This window comes from Hydra vulgaris, chromosome 02 (genome assembly GCF_038396675.1).
Source record: "Hydra vulgaris chromosome 02, alternate assembly HydraT2T_AEP".
NCBI classification, from domain to species: Eukaryota; Metazoa; Cnidaria; class Hydrozoa; order Anthoathecata; family Hydridae; genus Hydra; species Hydra vulgaris.
The window spans coordinates 65143154-65165000 of NC_088921.1; the positions used below are offsets into that span (position 1 = coordinate 65143154).

The following is a 21847-nucleotide window of genomic DNA, read 5'->3' on the forward strand; positions in this document are numbered from 1 at the left end:
TTGCATTTACAACGAAAATTTTTTCGAAGTTATTATAAGCAGAGTTAGTGTGCATTCATAGTATACCTTATCCCACTCTTTTGCCGACAGTGAGTCTTTAAATTGTTAAATAGCAAATTTGTTAATTTTTCTTTTATAAGTTTTAATTTTACAACTATTATTAGATTTTATATCTTGTGTCAAGGAGAAGAAAATAGTAAAACGATCAGATATATCTGCCTTTATTATTCCTGCCTTTAGAGAAGTATCAAATAATGAATTAGTTAATATATTGTCTACTGCAGTGATTGAAGTTGGAGTTACTCGAGTTGGTTTGTTAATAATTGGGAAGATGTAATGTTGAAGCATTTCGTCAAAAAAAAGTTTAGTATTGGCATGTTTATCATATTGTAACAATCTACGTTTATGTCTCCAATACAGAATTTTTTTTTTTGCTCATTGTTGTTTTTTATAAAAATTTGTTTTAAAATGATTGGAAAATTTAAATAAATCACCTTGAGGTTAGTTTTTCTTCCAGATGATAATAATTTGTAGTTAGGAATTTCTAAACTTGAATTTATTCTGCATGATTCGTCAGAACACCACGTTTCTGTTAGGCATATCAAACTGAATAAATAATCGCATTCGATAAGAAAATGTTTTAGCTTATCTATGTTGCTATTTATACTTCTCATGTTAATGTGTATTACAGTAAAATTACTCTTTAAGGTTTTTAGTTCACTTTCAAAAGTTTTTATTTCAAAAAATGATGAACTAAAATTGTTTTCGTTAAAAAAATGCAAATCAGCGTCAGAAATATTATTAAGTAAAACATTTGCTGAATTGAAAACATTTAAGTGTAATTTTTCAAAATCTATCGTTAAGTTAGTCATTATTAAAAATCGTTAAAATAGCGCTTCGCCTAATAAAACTTCGCGCGTTTACTTTCTAAAATCTCTACAATAAATTTTATCAAACTTAATAACTGCAAATTTACCTTCGTTTCGTAGCCGTTAAACTTCTTCCCAAAGCTTCTTTCTTTCTAACATCGTTTCTTTTGCACAATCTTTATTAATGTAAATGCCGGTTCCTTTGAGTTTATTTACTGAGCTTAATATTTTATTTTTATCACGATAATTCAAATGCTTTAAAACGATTGATCTTGGTGTCACTGTGTCACGAAATGACTTTTAATTCGAACCTCTTGTCCCGAGAAAACCCTTTGGAGGTTTGAGAGTACACATGTGTAGAATTACACTAGAGTTGGTTTTGAAATCTTTCATCATCGTCCGAGAAAGAAAAATCAGTTTAAAGTTTTTAATTTTATGCTTATTTAATAAGGTCAATAAACTAAGAGTTTTTTTTTTCTTTCTCAAAAAAACTGTCTATTTTGGTTATTTGTTTTACAAAAACTAAAAAATTCCGGGAAAAACCTGCAAACAGTTTAGAAACCGTTTTAAAAGGAAAAAGGTGTGCGTCATTTTTCAAAATGCCTAACCAAGCAAAAACTCATGAAGACAACAGGAAAACTGTCTGTTTTCTCTGTATGAACAAAGCTAACAAGCAGCTGACTGATTTTATGATTAAACGCAGTCAAGAAATTTTGGGCCAAAGAATCAACTTTGAAGACCAAAGAGTACCAATTGGAATCTGTGAAAACTGTCGAGTAAGTCTCAGAAGAAAAGGTGAAGGGAGAGATGTCCAACTTCCTTCCTTGCCAGACTATCAAAACATAAAGATCCGTCCTGCAACAAGAGAATCAGCATGTGATTGCTTGATTTGTAGTGTGGGAAAAGCAAAATTCAGAAGTCCTCAGATAAGTGGAGCAACAAACACTGCCAGTCAGCTTATAGAACAGCCAATTGTTGAGAAAAGATGTTCAGCATGCTTTTCATTGATAGGAAGAGGCATCCCTCATGTCTGTACTAAAGCAATGTTACGACAGAACTTACTCGAAGTTGCAGAAAAGGACAAAAAAGCAGCAGAAAGAGTGGCTGTTTCTGTAATTGCCAACAAAGTTCCTTCCCCCCATGGCACTGTCCGTCTCAATCAAGGAGTAGGAAGACCCTTTCCAGTAACTCCAGGTAAAAACTGTACTTTTTAAACAAAAAAAACTTTTGTCAAAGGGCATAGCAATAAAATATACACTATGAATTTCGGAAATGATACAATGGTAACTTTCTGTGATTTTTTGCAGGTCCATCGCGACAAAGAGAATTATTTCCTTCATCTACACCCACCTTGACTGCACAACATCTAGTACAAGTTCAAAACCAGATTGGTCTTTCAAATAGAGGAATGAATATGCTTGCTTCAACTCTAAACAAAGTAGTTCCACAGCGTGTTGTGGAGAAAAATTTCAGAGAAAAGTTTGAATCTCTTGGAAAGCAACTTTCTGACCTCTTTGTCACCTCAGAAATTACTGATACATCCAAAAGCACTAGCCAAGAGTCTAAACATTTATTGGTGTACTGCAATGACATGGAGGCATTAAGAAACATTGTTGCTGAAGTCAGAGGCCCTCAGTCAGACCAGCTTATTAAGGTGGGGATAGATGGTGGAGGCGGGTTCGTGAAAGTTTCTTTTGGTATTATGAGCTTAGAAACACCAGATACTTCTCCTCCATCAAAGAAACCTCTCTTTAAAAATTTCAAAGACTCAGGAGTGAAGCGTCAACTTTTGGTGGCCATTGCAGAAAATGTCTCTGAAAGCTATGACAATGTCAAACAAATCCTGGATAAACTGTGTTTAGAGAGAATGTCTTTTGTGTTGTCATGCGACATGAAGCTTGCTAACATAATTTGCGGCTTGCAATCTCACTCTAGTGCACACCCTTGCACCTGGTGTGACATTGAGTCAAAGAATCTTCATCACAGTGGTGAGCTTCGAACATTTGGCTCCATTCGTTCTGATTTTGAAGGCTTCCAAGCAGCCGGTGCCCAAACAAAAAAGGCAAGGGACTTTCAAAATGTTGTTCACCAGCCAATAATAAGACTTTCTGATGATACTCTTGTCGTAGATTTTATTCCTCCTATGGAACTTTACCTTCTTATTGGTGTTGTGAACCACCTCTTTAAGAAACTCTGTCAGGTTTGGCAAAATGCAGATGAGTGGCCAAAGATGATCAACATTCAACAACAAACTTTTCATGGAGGACAATTTGCTGGCAATGAGTGTAGAAAGCTTTTGAGAAATGTTGACTCACTTCAACAACTTGCAGAGAAGCATGCTTGCTTTTTGGCATTTCCATTTATTGAAACCCTCAGAAAATTTGATGCTGTTGTTCATGCCTGCTTTGGGAATACACTCCAACAGAACTACTGTGAGCTTATTGAAGAGTTTAAAGCTTCCTATCTCAACCTTCCAAACACAAGTGTTACCCCCAAAGCACATGCTGTTTTCTTCCATGTGACACAGTTTATTGATAGCCACAACCACTCTCTGGGGATCTTTTCTTAGCAAGCCACAGAGTCACTTCACCACAACTTCAGTCTTCATTGGCAACGTTTCAAGAGGCCAGCCATCCATCGGGATTATCCCAGGAATCTTCGAAACTGTTTGATCGAGTATAACAGTAAACATTTATTTTGATTTCTATTTGTGGAAGAGACATTTAGAGTTATTAATTACATATGCTATGTAAGAGTTTAATAAAGGCTTGCTTCTTAATCAATTGAGTAGAATAATTTTGTATAAGTATCTAGAATCATTAATGCTTTTCACAGCTTGAATTTCAAAGCTGAAAGTAGAAAACTGTTTGTCTTTCAAGAATAGTTTGTATGTATTTTTTGGTTTTGCTTTGTTTAGAGTTGCAAACACATTATATGTTGAAGAAATTTATATGTTATAATAGAGAACAAGATTTTTTTAAAGAAATTATTTTTTTGTAAAATTTTTATTCTGAGCAGTAAAATTAAAAACTTTAAACTGATTTTTCTTTTTCGGACGATGATGAAAGATTTGAAAACCAACTCTAGTATTATTCTACACATGTGTACTCTCAAACCTCCAAAGGGTTTTCTCGGGACAAGAGGTTCGAATTAAAAGTCATTTCGTGACACTGTGGTGTTTTATTATCTTTAACTGCACCGACTCGGTGCGCTCGTTCCACAACTACTTTACTTAATATATTTAGTTTTGTTTTAAAGATGTCTTTTACAGCCTTCTCACAATCACTCCAGTTTTCTTCAGGGTTTTCTTTTATGCCATCGATACGTAAGTTATTACGTCTCGAGCGATTCTCTAAGTCAATAGATTTTTTTTTTCAACATCAAAATTTCATTATCATATTTTGTTTTTATACGAATAAATTCATCCCTAGCTTTTTCTTCTTGGAAATTTAAGCTGACTTTTATTTCGTCAACTTTTATTTCGTCAACATTTTCAACTCTTATGATATTTAACTTGTTATTGTTTATTTCAGCGTCTATTTTGTCTAACCTTGCTGTTATTATTTTGAAGTTGGAACTTATTATTGTAGTGAAGTTTTTTTCATGATCTTTGAGTAATCTCTCCGTTTCTGCTAGTATACCTTTTTTTTTGTTCTTCTAGTTTGCTTGTGATAATTTTTTCTATATCTTTAATATTTATTTCCATTTTTATTGTAAATAATTTTATTCTCAAAATAAGAATACGTCTTACTCGTCTTGTGCCGCAAACGCCTTCAATATTCGAAAAAAATGCCTATAAATCATCTCCTTATCTTAGGATAAAACTAAACAAGATAAACACAAATGATTAAAATGATGATTGAAAAAATGATGATTAAAAATCATTGTCGCGGCACCACTATGGGAGAAGCAGGAGGAGGAGGAGGTAGGGGGACACAAAAAAAATCCCCCCCCCCCCCTCAACTTTGCCGAAAAAAAAACGGTATTCCCAAATAAACTTTGGGTTCTTCATTGTCAGATATAGGTATAATTTCATTTCAATTTAAACTTATGGATATTTTTTAAAGAAAAAGTAATGACTCAAATTTAGTAAGGATTTTTAACATACATAGTTTTAAAATATTTGACTCTGTGATAAAACTCTAGTGTGCAAAGTAAACAGGGAGGGAGGTCATAAAAATAAGGTGAAGTGAGAACTTTTTGAAAATATGAATACCGGTAAATGGAAAAAATTCACAATTGATGAATTGGTAGGGGGTGTTTCTCTGGCACCAGACAGAAGTTGTGCTTGAAAAGGGATGAGGTTATGAGACTGGTTGGGGGGTGTTGATATTTACACACAAAAAATTTGTCAAAGGAGAAATAAATCCTAGATCTGCACCTGAATAGAGTGAAGTAAAGAAAAAGAAAGAAAGAAAAAAGCAAAAAACAACAATAAAAAATTCAAAACCAAATCAAACAAATAAGGAAAAGAAAAAAAACGAAAAAAGAAAGACAAAAACCAAACCGAAAAGAAAAAAACATTCTAAAATGAAAAGTAATTAAAATGAATTAAAATAAAATATAAAAATTGCTCCGTTTTTGAAGAAACGAAAAGAAAAATTTTTAAACTTTATTAATTTTGAGGGGCGATATGTGTTTTGAGGGGCGATATGTGCTTGATGATGAAACCATGTTTGAGGGTCGATATGTGTTTGCTGGGTATTAAGATACGATTTCCTTTCTTATTTTAATATTTTTATTTAGGACTTGGGCAGTTATAAACCAACTAACAGGAAGAGAAAAAAAGAAGCATACTTGCTTAAAACAAAAATTAATTTCCGATAAAAAAAATTATAACAAGTGAAACAAATATATGTCAAGAATTTAACGAATATTTTGTTAATGTAGGCCCCTCTCTTGCCTCTAACATTGCGCAACCAAATAAAACATTTAATAATTTTTTGGGAGAAAAACCCAACACTAGTATAAATAATGAAAAGATAACTAAGCTTGAATTTAATAAAGCAATTATTGAACTTAAACGCAACAAGTCATGTGGATATGATGGTATTTCCAGTAATGTAGCTATTTATGTTATGGACAGCATTTGTTAACCATTATTTTATTTAATATTGTCTTCATTTGAAAATAGTATATTCCCTGACAAACTTAAATTAGCCAAAATTAATCCCATTCTCAAAAAAGATGATTGCAATAATATTTCTAACAACCGACCTATTTCTCAACTCCTAGTTTTTTCAAAAGTATATGAGATAGTTATTTATAATAGAGTTAATAAGTACTTTACAGTTTATTATACAAAAATCAGTTTGGATTTCGATTGCTCTACTGAACATGCTATTATTAAACTTGCTGACAAAATATATAAGTCGTTTGATAGTGATGAACTGGTATTAGGAGTTTTATTGAAGTTTCCAAGGCCTTTGATACAGTTGATCACAGTACTTTACTTTCCAAGCTAAAATATTACGGCATAATAGGCTCAACATTTAAGTGGATTCAAAGCTACTTGTCTAACAGAAAGCAATTTGTACTACTAGAAAAGTCAGGAGCCCTTGATATTACGTATGGAGTTCCTCAGGGTTCAATCCTAGGTCCATTATTGTTTTTAATATATATTAAAGATATGCATAAAGCTTCCCAAAAAATATCTGACGATAAAAATTTATTTTTTAATCATCCCGATGCAAAGACTTTGTTTAAAACTATGAATATTGAACTCAAAAATTTTAACCTCTGGTTTAAAGCAAATAAATTATCCCTAAATTGTAAAAAAACTAGCTTTACTCTATTTCATAAAACAAAAATCAATTAATCTTCCGTTAAAGCTGCCTAAACTGTTTATTAATAAAAATCAAATTAAACGTGAAAAATACACAAAATTTTTGGGAGTACTTTTTGATGAAAATTTGTCATGGAGAAACCATATTGGTCTTCTTGAAACAAAGGTGTCCTCTGTAATAGGTGTTTTGTATAAGTCAAGACCTTTTCTCGATAGTAAATCACGTAATATGCTTTATTTTAGTCTTGTACATAGTCAGCTTTTGTACGCAAATATTGTATGGGCCAGCACCAATAAAATCAAATTGCTAAAATTGCAAAGTCTGCAAAACCATGCATGCAAAGCAATTAATTGTTTAAATAGGTTAGTAAACCCGGCCCTAGTGATGAAAAGCATGATGGTTCTAGATATTGAGAAACTTAACACATTACAGATATTAATTTTTATGTATAAGTATAAAAACAATCTTCTACCAAGCGTTTTTTCAGATAACTTTCTTATATCATTTTCTGAAAAATATAATCTGCGTTCAAATACCAGGAACGACTATCAACTAGGAAAAATTAAATCACAGCAGTCAAGTTTTCTAATTACAAACCGTGGTCCATCAATATGGAATCGTTTCCAAAGTAAAAAATATTAAAGACCTAAAAAGCATTTCATCGTTTAAACAACAAACTAAAATGCATCTCCTTAATTCCGGACATATATATTATAGTTTACAGTATTTGTTTTCAGATTTTTTTGTATTTTTTCTTTTTATTTATCTTTTATATTTTTCTTCATCTTATGCGTTTTAATTTTATTATTTTTTTCTTTTTGTGTTTTCAATTTTTTACACATACACACACGCACAAAAAAAGAGTTTTGCTTTATTAAATTTTTTATTTTTCTTTAAAAATTAAAGTGTTTTTTTTATTTTATTTCAATGAGTGACTAAAAGGGCTCAATGAAAAGGTTATGATGATAAACGCATCATCCTTACCTTCTTTGAGTCCCTGACTGATTATAACAGTGTATATATATATATATATATATATATATATATATACATATGTATATATATATATATATATATATATATATATATATATATATATATATATATATATATATATATATATATATATATATTATAAATTAAAAAGATTAAAAACGTTTTTTATAAAGGTTTTTTATGTTTACGATGTTATTTATTTTATATGAAAAATTGTAATATTGTTTAATCAGCAAAATAAAAGTTAAAAAAATAATAATAGTAACTTATTATTAAAAGTCTATACCTTTTGTGACTAAATGTTTGTTTGTGTGTGACACGTTTTTATTTGTGAGTGTTATTAAAAGTTTTTTTGTTTGTTTATTTACTGTTATTTTTTAATAAAGTATTTATATTACTTTTATTGTTTTTATTATGATTATTGGTATTAAGATTGTTATATTTACTAAATCATTGTTACTTTTTTTGCAGAAATTGTTTTAGTTACATGGTAGGTTGTTACGTTTTGTCAGTATATAACTGTTTGTAGTTTTCCTGTCAGTGCATAATATTCAATTGTTGTTTTAAAAATGATATTGGTTTATTACTATATAATTTTCTTATTATACTTATAATTGTTAATTTATCATCATCATAATTATTATTACTATTTGTATTAATATTACTACTTCAAGGTGTTCACTTAAGATTAGTTTTTAACTATTTGTAAATGAAGATTATAAAAATGTTTTTTATTTCAATATTTTTCATTGGATCGAATAAATAAGCGAACATTTACGCTAATCGTAAACTGCGGGCAGTTTGGTGGATTCAAGATTTTTGGAATGAATTCGATGTCTCTCGAATTGTACCACTCACCGGACTTCTTAGAATAATGAAAAGAAGCAAGATCAGGTCAGAACCAACAGGGGACATCGTGACTTCAATAAAATGGCAAAAGTCTAGCTTGCAAGAATTCCTGGACGTAAACATCCGAGTTTTAAGTTGACAATGTGACGAAAGTAAGATTATAATCAAAAAAATATTTTTTTTAAATATATGATAAGCTCAATAATTAATATGTTTTATTTTGTGTGTATATATATATATATATATATATATATATATATATATATATATATATATATATATATATATATATAATATATACAGGCCGTACCAAGCCAATGTTGCGCTTCGGGCAGAAAAGAAAATTGTGCCCCCTCTTCCCCTCCCGTCCCCCGCCCCCCCCGTTAAAAAAAAAGTGAAGAGAATTAAACGAAAAAAATTATTTATTGATCAAAAAATTTATCACATCAAGTTATAAGTAAAATTTGTCATTAAGGTTGCACAAACTTTAGTGCAATGCCACTTTTCTGGCTTTTCTTGAGGCTAATTCACTAATGACATCATCAAAATCAATGTTGTTTGCCACTTCATTTTCAATTGAAATTATAGCCAAACTAGACAAACGTTCTTGGACCATTGTTGACCTCATATAGTGTTTTATGAGCTTAAGTTTACTGAAACTTCTCTCACACGTAGCAACTGTGACTGGTATGGTGAGGAAGATGAATAGACTGGTATGATGAGGAATAGCAATTGTTGTGTTGGGATAAGCATCGGTCAAAGAATACTTATGAATGAGCTGCAAAATGTCGATCGGGCTAGATTTTTCAAAGCTTGATATTTAAAGCTTGCCATTTCTGACTGGAAATCAGAAGAATCTAAATCTGCCTTGTAAATTTAAGATAAATTTGCAGCTTTTTTTTTGAGTTCATCCACTGAACTTTTAGAGAGTGAATGCCCACTGAGGTAGCCAATATCAGAGGATACAGCAGACATCAGCCTCAAACCGCCACTCTGTTTGTGTAATAATGCTGTCAAACACAAGGTTGCACTGAGATCCGAATTCTGTTTCTGCTGTGAGAAGGTGAGAGTCATCTTCATCTTCAGCTTCATAAAGTGCTATTCGCTTCACTTTGCGCTTCCTCTTAATTGGAAAGCCACCATCAATTCCGCTCTGGTTAGCTTTTTCTGTGCCATCTTTGATAATGTTGTCCACCCCAACATCTCAAAAATTCTGAATGGAAGCCTTCAACCATTTCATTTTTTTTTACGGCAATGTCAATTGAAATGGTTTTTGACTGAAGCAGTTTGTTTTCCCGGTCAATTAGAGAAAGAATTTGACACCAGAAATCCAACAAACACAAAAAACTGAAATCAATATGAATGAGAAGTTCTTTTGCACTGCTAACTGTGACAGCATTTGTCATGGGATTGTGGATAATGGATTCCAAAACTTGAAGAACATCTTTGATTTCTCTGTGCAATGGTGTAATTGCTTCTTTTTTGGTAGACCATCTTGTGTCACTATTTCCCTTTAATGAGATGGTCAACGTTTTCATCAGTTTTTCCCATCTTGACGTGAAGCTTGAAAAAAAGTTAAAGATGGCTTGAACCTTTCCAAAAAACGTAATCATGAGTGGGGAAACCTCAGCAGCATGAACACCAACAAGATTTAAAGTGTGAGCTGCGCATGGAACAAATCTTGCTGACTCATTAAGAAAATGGATGTGAGCTTTGACGCCATTGTATTTTCCAGACATATTGGCTCCATTGTCATAGCCTTGGCCCCGGCAATCAGAAATGCTTAGACCATCCTTCTCCAATTTTTCAGTTATCTCTGTTGCAAGACCTTTTCCGGTTTTTTGGTGAGATTCAATGAAGTCCACAAAGCTTTCCTTAATTGTGCAGGTTTCATCACTGATGCGGACATACCTGATGATCTGAGTCATCTGCTCTTTGTGGGAGGTATCTGGAGTGCAGTCAAACAGAACAGAGTAGTATTTAGATTCTTTGATGTTTGACAAAATTTCTTTCCTGACTTTCTGCCCAAGTAACTCAATCAGATCATTTTGAATTCAAGGAGAAAAGTAGGATGTTGTGGTTTTTTTTGCTTTAACGGACGCAATGTTTTTAGCCACTAAAGGATAATAATGGCTAATCAACTCAATTAAGTTCAGAAAAATGCCACTGTTTTGTTGACCGATGTCTTCTGTTGTTCCCCGAAGGGCAAGATTGTTCTTGGCACAGAAAAAAATTGCATCAACAATCATTTTCAAGATGTCTCTCCGGTTTTTCATCTCTCCACTGATAACTCTCTGCAGATCAGAATCCAGGGTTTTTCCTTCCTTGATGTTTTTTTCAAGAATTTTCCGATCAGAATAGCATCTTTGGTGTTCATTGTTGTTTTCATGCTCAGGAATTCTTGGGTTTAGTTTTTTCCTGTCACAAAACCCTTTAGAAATTTCTGAGAAATTGTTGGTTTTTGTTGTTGAAAATAACAAACAGCAAAAACAAAATAAAGAATCTTTTTTATTGCTGTACTGCAGCCAAGTGCGAATAAATTTTTTACCATTGGGATGAATTTTTTCATACCATTTTGAGCTGAAGTGTCGCATTCTGTTGTCAAAATCACACAGCGTGTTTGGGAAAAATTCTCTTCTGTCTTGCTCTGGCCTATGCTCAATCAAAAAGCATCTTGTTTTGTCCGTTATTTTAGGCCATGTTGCTGGATCCCAGTGTTGAAAATTTTCTTCCGAAGCCACCGGAAATTCTAAGATTTCTGAATGAAGTTCATCCTCGTCCATTTCAGCTGGGCCTGAAAGCTAGGCATTTTCATCTTCCCTGGTTTGTTCTGAATCAATTGTGCAAAATTCTTCTTGACTTTGGCTGATGAAAATCTCCCCTTCAATTAATTCCAAATGATGATCTGAACTCAATTAAAGTCAATTATAGGATCTGTTGAATTGTCATTAATTTCAATACAAATATCCTCTGAAATAATTTGTTTCTCCACTGAGTTTGTTACCAACCACTTTTTGAAACAGTTTTGTAGTTTCTCGTCACTTTCTTGGCGCTGTTTTCTTTTCTTCTTAAATTCAGCACCAGATAACTTTTGGGTTCGACTCATAATAGAATTATAATGCTCAAAAGTTATCAAAGGTATGCTAGTGTTATAGGGCGCTTTTTTGTTCAGTATATGAGCTTTAATATTTAAGAGTTTGTGTCAAGAGGCGGAATTTTAATTAATTTTCTTATCAACAGCAGCGACGCCGTGAAAATTAGTTTCATAAACTGATTATTGTTTTTTTAATTTATTAAAATTTGCGCCCTCCCAATTTTGGCACCTCAGGCCGCGGCCCGGCCGGCCCCGCCCTTGCTACGGCTCTGTATATATATATATATATATATATATATATATATATATATATATATATATATATATATATATATATATATATATATATATATATATATATATAATCATTATTATTACTATTATTATTTTTTTTATTATTTTTCTTTATTATTTATTGTAAATGTAGCTTTGAATTTAAATTTAATTTATACATGCAGCGAGCAGGGAAAACTCCTCTCTATAAACAACCAGTTTAAATATAAATGTTTGAAAAAGAAAGTACAATTGAGTAGAATGTTACTTGCTCAGGTAGTTTGTTTCAGAACTTAATTGATCTATTATATAACAGATTGAGTCTTGGCCTTATTTTAGCGCATACTCACTTTATCAAACGTAGACGATCCTGCAGATTAACAAGATTAGTCTGCGATATGATTTTAGAATAATGTTTAGTATTATTGGGAAATGTCTCAGAAATTTCAGAAAGTTTTGCCACATTGTTTCAGAATGAAGAGAAGTAGGCCAAGAACAGAACCTTAAGAAACATTACTGAGAACATCAACCCAAAACAGAGCTGCTATTATGAAATCTAACGCGTTGCTTTCTGCCCACTAAAATGGAATAAGTCCATTGTAGGAATTTGCTGTTTATTATTTTGCCGAAGTATCTTAATTTTAACATAAGTCTTTTGTGATGTACAGAATCAAAAGTCTTAGAGAAATCAAGATAGATTGCATCAATAAACTGGTGAGATACTATGGAAGCCAAAATAATATCAAAAGTCTCTATTAGAATAGTTATGCACGATTTGATAGTGAAAGTCATGTTGATTTAAAAGTTTAACTACTAGACTAAAAATTTTACAAAAAAATAATTTTTAGTTATAAATTTCCTTCTTTGATTCGTCATTTTCATTTTAGTCATTTTCCCGTTCACAACTAAGCTTTCCCCAGCAAAACATATTTTGTCTTGCAGATTCGGATCCTCCATAAAAATCATCAAAAAGATGAACTCCCTCTGTTTGTAAAATTTGATAGAAACAGGAAAACACGACGCACATTCTCTCCCTCAAATATGAACAAACATATCTCGTTAAGTATTTTCCCCAAATCAATTTAGTCTATCAAAAGGAGTAGGGCAACTATTCTATCGCCTAATCTATATATAACATTTAATCTGTAATCATCTTAAATAGAACAATCTCAAAATGATTAAACTTGAGTCTCGATTTTGCTGAGTCAACCACTGATCTGCAGGAACTGATTAACAGATTTTAAACCTACGGAAAATGGAATTTCTAATTTCTGGAACAGTTTGTATTTCAAACAACGTTACTAAAATTAACGGAATTTCAATATACCTTAAAATAAATTAAAACATCTGTTTTCAAATGGATAATGATACCAACAAAAACAAGATTAAAACACTTCAAAAAACCAAACGTATAACTCAGTTTTAATCGGTTGCAATAGCTCTAATTGACAGTGGAGTTCGTTTTTGCCTGAACTTTTTTTAAAGGAACAGGTGTTATTTTCGCAAACTATGCGAAAATAACACCAGTTTCTTTAGCAACATAGAAGCTGTTGAAAGAGCAGTTTTTCAAAATATAGTAAAAACTTCATGCATTCGTTTTTTAAAATAGTTGAAATAGATTTCAACAGATTTCTCCTTCGAAACAAAGTAAATCTATTTAACCGGCTGTTGAAAAATCAAACTTGCTATTCACTGATATTTAAGTAATTTAGCCACACAAAATAAAATATCTTTTACAAATGAAAGGATTGCTTCATGTAACGTTCTTGGGTTAAACCTCTTTAGCACATGATAAAAGAAAAAAAATTACACAATTTTTGGTTAAACTGCAAGCCTATGTTGTTACAATATTAAAAAAATCGTTCCAGCTATGGAACTTAAAAGAGCAATTTTTAAAACTTTGATGGAGGTTTCTAAAAAACTGAACCAACTAACTGTGAAAAAAAGTACCATCTAGTTGTTTATATTTAAGGCTAGCAACTTTGAGAGCCGTGTTGGTCTTAATTTATCTGAAAAATATTTTTAATATAATTTATTTTAACTGTAATTTCATTTACTGGGTGGAGAATGTATAGTATAAAATAACCTTCACAAAAACTCACTTTATGTGATCATATTTGTGAATTTTTTTGATAAATTATAAAATTTTTTTAAAATTCAACTTAATTATTGTCTATCAAGAGTTAAACAAAGTATTTTTTTTTTAGATAAAAACACCATCATTTGATTAGTCATATTTTAGTTATTTTTTCCGTTCAAAACTAAAAGTGACCCCAGAAAGACATGTTTTTTTGGTGACACCAGAAAGACATGTTTTTTTTAAAAAAAAAAGATTCGCATGCAGATTTTTGCAGATTCGGATTTCCCATAAATTATTCAAAAATATGAAAAAAAAAATTCTTTTTAATTTTTTTTATTTTTAAATTTCATAAAAAAATGAAAAAACGACACACTCTACCGTTATATTTAAAATATGAAAAGACCAGACAATTTTTGTAAAAATAACCTTCACATAAACTCACTTTGTGTTCATTTTTTATTACTTTTTGACCAAATGTAAAAATTTCCTAAAATTGTAGATAATTTTTACTAAATTTATCTAAAATTTCACAAACAATTTTTTAAATTAAAATTCACGCGTTAATTAGTCATTTTTCTGTACGAAACAACAGACCCTAACAGCAAATATACTTTTTATCTTTTTTTTTTTTGCAGGTTCAAAATCCTCATAAAATTCTTTACCGAAATTACCTCTCCCTTTTTGAAATTAGAAAAATAATAAATAATACTTTCAGATTCATAATAACCTGTTGAATATATTTGATAACTAAAACCTAAAACAGTCCTAATTGAGTTTGTAGTTGTAAAATCTACTTTATATCCTGTCTGAATATTTAAAGTTGAACGTAATGTATTGTTATTAGCTCCGATTTTTATAACTGGAACTCCTGATATTACACCACCGTTTTTAATTAAAAATAGTTCAATATATTTATTTATATCATCAATTTCATATGCTCCTACTGGAAGTAGAACATCAAACCAAGTCACACCATTATCAGGACTGAATCTAAAATTGTTATTTGAAAAATCAATAATTGGAAAACTATAATATGTCTCTAAACCAACTAGAGCCATTTCATATTGTTTACTTTTATCCAGTTCAATACTATAACTAAATTTAGTTACTATTTCACTACTGTCTCCGTTTACATATATGCAAGGCATTTTTATATATTTAAAAATTTATTTATCAAGAATCTTTAAAAAATCAAACAATTTTCTATAGATCTTAAGGATTTTTAAAATAGTCAGATGTAATATAAAAATTATTAAATCCACTTCTATACTTTCCATCATCTTTTTCAGAAGATAAATCTATTACAACAAATCCATGCTTTTTCTTCCATGCAGTTCTACATAACTTTTTAAACTCATCCTCTGACATATCACTCGATACATGATCTTTATAAATATGATTTAAATTCTTTGAATCTTGTGGAAATAAACAAATAAAATTTGCATTTTCTCTTATAGTCTATCTAGACAACATAAAATAATTTTGTGCAAGATAGAAACAATCTACATTACTGTGCCTCCCTCTTATATAATACTTCTCACATTTATTTTGCTTTGTCAGTTGCAAATCATCAAATATCATTAAATTATTATTACTAGCATCGAGATCTTCAGGATCTGGTACATCATCTGCTGTCTCAAAAAATTTACACTCCATATCAACTTTACTATTTTTCTCATTAAACGTTTTTGAGACTTCTTTAATAACTTCTTCAGGATTTTCTATTTTGTCCTGATACTTAAACAAATTAAGAATAACTTCTTTTGGTAATTTTTCTTCAAAAGATCTTTTTAATATTTTGTATTCAGGCTGAAATAGAGATTTTCCAATAACTTGTAAATTATTATAACCTAACCAACTAGGTCTTAAAAGTAAATTTAATAATAAAGTAGTTTTTCCACAACCTGACTTTCCAACAATAATTCCTCTTATACTTTTAGGTAACAACTTACTACTATTTCGTTTATTTCTTTTTACGTTCCATGATAAATCGACAACATCCATTTTTATATATAATTATTTTTTATATATAAAATAATGTACTGTGTCAAATGCAAAAAAAAATACAAATACACTAAATCAACAAAACTTTGTCAGCAAAAACAATAGATAAAGATTCGCGGAACTTGCGACATTTGCGGAACAACAAAAACTCAATTTGTCAGATCCACTAAGAAAGGAGACTTAGTCAACTCTTTTAATTCAATAACTAAAAAAGTAAAATTACCATGTGCAAAATTCCCAGGTGAGATGCACTTACCTGGAATGAACTTTGCTGGTCCTGGTACTAATTTAAATGAGAGAATCACTTCTACTGACGCATAAAGAATGGAGTAAACCTATAGATAGAGTTGATAATGCTGCTTATCATCATGATCTCGCATATCAACATTTTACAGATACTGCAAATAGAAACTTAGCCGACAGAATAATGATTGAAGAAATGGACGCTATAAAAAATCCAACTACACGCGAAAAAATTGAAAGAGGCATTATAAAACCTATCATCGCTTCTAAAGCAAAGTTTGGACTCGGTCTGAAAGACCCGTGCAAAGTCGGTATTCAAAAAAACTACAATCGATCAGCGAAAAAGTCAAAGAAAAAAATGTGAAATGGTCTGACGAACTTGCGAACGAACTTCATAGACCCGTTATAAAACATTTCAGAAAAAGAAAAGTAATTGCAAATGGAATCGATGAAATATGGGCTGCTGATTTAGTCGATATGCAATCTTTCTCTAAATTCAACAACGGTATAAAATACTTACTCATGGTAATAGATGTATTTTCAAAGTATGGATAGATTGTTCCATTACAGAATAAAACTGGAGTTGATGTTGAAAATGATTTAAATAAAATATTTAAAGAACGAAAGTGCAGAAAATTGTGGGTAGATAAAGGTCAAGAATTTTATAATAAGCATGTTAAAGCTCTAGGTGTTGAGTTATACTCAACTGAAAATGAAGAAAAAAGTTGTGTAGTTGAACGTTGGAATAGAACAATGAAAGAGAAAATGTTCAAATACTTTTCAGCTAATTCTACTAGAAAATATATTGACGTCTTAGATGAAATGGTAAATAAATACAACAACACAAGACATTCTTCAATTAAAATGACACCAGGAAAAGCTAGTGATGAAAAGAATAAAAATATTGTTTGGTTAAACTTGAACGGAAATGCACGATCAGAAACAGTGCGACCAAAGTTTTCAATTAATGATAGAGTCAGGATAACTAAAAAGAAGACAACATTTGAAAAAGGATACACACCAAGATGGACTGAAGAAGTTTTTACTATATCATTAATTCAGTACACAGATCCTCCAACTTATAAAATAACTGACAATAATGGTGAAGAAATACAAAGAACTTTTTATGAACAAGAACTGCAAAAAACGAATCAAGAAATATTTAGAATTGAAAAAGTGATTCGCAAACTCAAAAATAAATCACCAGTAAATTGGTATAGATATCCTGAATCGTTTAACTCATGGGTTGACAATAAAGAATTGATAGATCTTTCAGATCCATAAGAAGTAGGTTCTTCAAACCCATGCAGAGTAAGTCTGAAAGACTCATAAAAGTTGTGGTCAATTTTGTATCTTAAAATATATATAAAATTGTGGCTGGATAAATGGTCGAAAATAAAAATGGCCCAGAACATACATTTCTCTACTACTTTTTTCTTTTTTTGATACCTTTTTCCAATATAAAATTATACTAAGGTTCAAAATAAATTTTGAAAAAAAAAGAGTGGTCTTTATTTTTTGGCCACCGCTGTATATATATATATATATATATACATATATATATATATATATATATATATATATATATATATATATATATATATATATATATATATATATATATATATATATATATATATTTATATATATTTATATATATATATATATATATATATATATATATATATATATATATTTATATTTATATATATATTTATATATATATATTTATATATATATATATATATATATATATATATATATATTTATATTTATTTATATTTATTATATATATATTTATTGGCATCTAACACTTCCTTAGGGCGTGCAGTTTTAATTTTATTTCCCTCGATCATACACTAAGCATATTAATACCAAATTGCTTGCATATTAGCCATATCTCACCAACAAATAAACTTTGATTATTTATACACGGCAACTGAGTCGTTCATTATAATGGAGTAACATATGGGGTGATTAAGTAGCCTGATAAATAAGTTTAATTTGTTATGAATAAGAATGTTCGATACAGAGTCTACTTTGAAAAAAAAATGGAGGTAATTTTTACTATGCTTAAAAATATTAAAAAATGATTTTAAGACAGATCGTCCAACTTTATCAATATTCTGTAGAAACTTATTGTTGCAATCACCCAGTTATAGTCCGTATAATAGCGTTGAAATAGCTAGGGAATTAAATAAACAAATAATCGTAGCAGGGTGGCAGAAGCGAATTCCGTTTCTTATAAGAGCTTTTGCAACAGACAAAAATTGCGTTATCCTTTAATTTATATTCATTTTTTGGAGTGTTGCCGTCATGTTTTTGTTCTTATTATCCCAAAAGAAACCAAGATGTTTTAAATTGCTTTGAAACTAAATAGGAGTGTCATAACATAAATCACATTATTTATGATCGAGCTTACTCCAGATGTTAAGAATTCAGTTTTTTCTGCATTTAGTTTGATAAAGTTTGATACTTTTGGACGATGTTAATAAGATTTTGAAGACCAGATATAGTTGAACTTTGCAAAATTATATCATTAGCATATGCAATGACACCAGTGTATACCCAATTTATTGAAGTTCCTACTTTGGATTCTGAGACAAATTTCTCTAAAAGATTTTCAGTATAAATATTATAAAGATGAGGCGAAAGTATGGACCCTTGTCGAACTCCATGAGACAACCTAAACTCTTCTGATGTGTATCCAAGATATGATACATTAGCATTATCTGCGCGATATAACGATGAGATGGTATGAACTACCGATAGTGGGATTTTTTTCTGATAATATAGTTTCTCAAATAGTATTTCCCAGTTACAACTATCAAAAGCTTTGTTAGCATCTAAACTGCATATATATACAGGTGAATTGTTATGTTTATAGTGTTTTATTGTTTCACTCAGGAGAAATTCTGCGTGAAGGGTAGAGCTATTTTTTTTAAAACCCAAATTGATGTGAATGACTCTCTGTGATATCTGGACATATGTGTACGATAAGATATTAGAGAAGTTTCGTAAAAATAGGTAGAATACTGATTCCTCTGTAGTTATTTGGATTTTCCAGTGATGTTTTATAAGACTTAATTAATAGAATAATTATCGAATTTATGTTTCACTAATATAACTTTGATCCGGATCGGATTCTTTGTTAAGTATAATATCATTGCATTGAAAAATATAAAAATTACTAAAGTGATTTGAATCCATTATAGTATTCAAAAACAATAAAAGTTTAAAAAAATATAAAGATAAAATAATAACTCTAAGATAAAAGAATTTCTTAAAAGTCGCGCGTTACAAGTTTATTATATACAACTTTAGCATATTTACCTTTGGCTCTCAAATCTTTTGCTTTTTTAAACAACTGTTTTCGCAAAAACGGAAGTCCTGTGAACGAGCGCACAGGACTGTTCCGTCATATGCGTCCGTTCAACTTCAAAATTACGTTTAAAACCAAGTTTTGACTTTAAAACATTTAGAATCTTTTCCTCGCTCAATTCCCACGTTTTGTCTTTGACAATAACGTTTGTTATATCGTTTTGGTTTGATGTTGAGATTCTTGAATGATTGATTTATATTTCTCGTTAAGAAACTCCGCCGATCCCATGAGTTCACTAATTTTTTTTTTTAGTTAGTATTTTCTTCTTGAAGATTTAATAACTTAATTTCCATTTTATCAAACTTCTCGTTAAATATTTTCAACAATAAGATAGTGATAGAATGCAAACAGTAAGAAAGAAAATATATTGGATATTAGGCAGAGAAAAAGTAGATTTAAGTAAAAAAAAATGCAAAAAAAAAACTCCACAACTTACAACCAAATAAAAACGCGTTTTTATCATACGAAGAAAATCACTTATTTATAACAATTGTACATATAAATTATTTTCGTTCATGATAAAACATATATCTTTGTCAAATACTCCTACCCAATTTAAAAACCACGGAAATTTCGTTCCTAAAAATATCCGGAAAATATTTTTATTTCCGGAAGAATCCGGTAATATAAATGGATTTTGTGTATCCAAGTATGTGTTTGCATTCATTATTAGTACGCGCAAACATATTTAACGCGTATTACCATTATGCACATAAAATAAGCACTATTTGCACGCTAAAAATGTTAAATATTTTAATTTTTTAGTTCAATAGCGGCGTTGCGCTGTTGTGTAATAATAAATTTATGAGGCGCGGCTGGCAAAGTTGCGACTCCGAATCCTTCGTAAAAACTTTGTTATTTTAAAAAGTTTTAACTATTATTATCTTTTTTTAATTTTTAGAGTTTATTAAAATATATGCATAAGTCGACTGTTATAACCGTAGTCATAGTGAAGTATACGTTAAATTGACTGACTTAAATAGGGATAAGCGTGCAGTGAAGTGTACTTACATCGACTCAAGCGTTTAGGTTTTGGCAGGCATATAAAAGAAGGGTTTAAGTTTTGCATATAAAAGAAAAGTATTTTATTATTTATTTAAATAGTTCATAAATTAAAAGTTTAAATTAACAAATGCACAAAATTATTATAGCTTTTATCCATATTACGAGCTTTGTAAACATAATCAAGTTAAAATTTAGACTGAAGCCGACCCACCTAGTGGAATTTTAAAAGTGTTTTACGCAATGAAAACAAGTTGTTAAAGATAATATCAAAAATCATAAAAATTAACTAATGCCTCAGCGTCAAGCGGTTAAGAGTCGAAATTAATAATACAACGAATAAAGATAATGATTTAAATTTAAAATTATTGCAGAACACTTTAAAAATAAATTTTGATCAAATTAGATAGAAGAAATTATAAAACAACACTATATCTTTAAAAACATGAGATGCATAATAATTATTTTACAATTTATTAATTCTATTTTTTACACTCTTCTTCCAAGTAGGCAATTAAATCTAAGAAAAAAGAAAAAATCACCGCGATGAAATCAAATAACAGGACAATTAAAAAAATTATACATAAATTTTTTAAATATTTACCAGCTCTCTCTTGCCCTTTTTTAATTCCAGCAAACACCATTTTGGTTCCGGGTATATACTTAGAAGGATTTTCTAAGTAGACCCACAGTGTATCTTTATTCCAGGTAATTCCTTTATTTTGATTCGCTTGTGTGTAACTAAAACCTGGAGCTTGTCCAGTTTTTCGACCTATTAATCCATAAAGATTAGGTCCAGTTTTGTGCTTTCCACTTTGGTCAATTACATGACATTGTGCACATCTTTGTTTAAAAACTTTAGCACCTTTTGTGGCATCTCCAGTTGGAATTTTTTCAGCTCCCATAATTGATCTGTTATATATATATATATATATATATATATATATATATATATATATATATATATATATATATATATATATATATATATATATATATATAATATAATATAATATATACATACAAACACAAAGGGTGTTAGCCATGAATATAATTTTTACTGTGTTTTTGCGGAATTGGGAATACTTATTGTTTTATTGTGTTTGTTCTATAAAATATTGAAAATTTTTATTTATAATGTCCTATACTTAAAAAAATTTAAAAAATTGAATTTTGGGAATTTCAAACCCATTAAGAATTCCACCATGCCGTTGGGCTGGCTAACACCTTGATATATATATATATATATATATATATACACACACACAC

General features: G+C 30.1%; 3 protein-coding genes across 3 annotated transcripts in view; 1 reads left to right on the top strand and 2 right to left on the bottom strand.

Moving 5' to 3' along the window:
- Positions 1-10554: 10554 nt before the first annotated feature.
- Positions 10555-11283, bottom strand: LOC136076243 (zinc finger MYM-type protein 5-like). The gene has a single exon (XM_065789717.1). The coding sequence runs from the start codon at positions 11281-11283 to the stop codon at positions 10555-10557; it is 729 nt and encodes a 242-aa protein (XP_065645789.1).
- A 4960-nt stretch (positions 11284-16243) lies between these two features.
- Positions 16244-17478, top strand: LOC136076244 (uncharacterized). Its single transcript, XM_065789718.1, has 3 exons — positions 16244-16470; positions 16533-16719; positions 16765-17478. The coding sequence occupies exons 1-3, from the start codon at positions 16244-16246 to the stop codon at positions 17476-17478; spliced, it is 1128 nt and encodes a 375-aa protein (XP_065645790.1).
- Positions 17479-20994: 3516 nt separating this feature from the next.
- The window catches only part of LOC100209441 (cytochrome c), a 2643-nt gene continuing 1790 nt past the window's right edge, over positions 20995-21847 (bottom strand). The window contains exons 2-3 of the mRNA XM_065791704.1: positions 21183-21490; positions 20995-21098 (exon numbers count right to left, since the gene is read on the bottom strand). Of these exons, the coding sequence (XP_065647776.1) occupies positions 21061-21098; positions 21183-21483 (339 nt within the window). The 5' untranslated portion in view covers positions 21484-21490 and the 3' untranslated portion in view covers positions 20995-21060. The remainder of the gene's footprint in view (positions 21099-21182; positions 21491-21847) is intronic.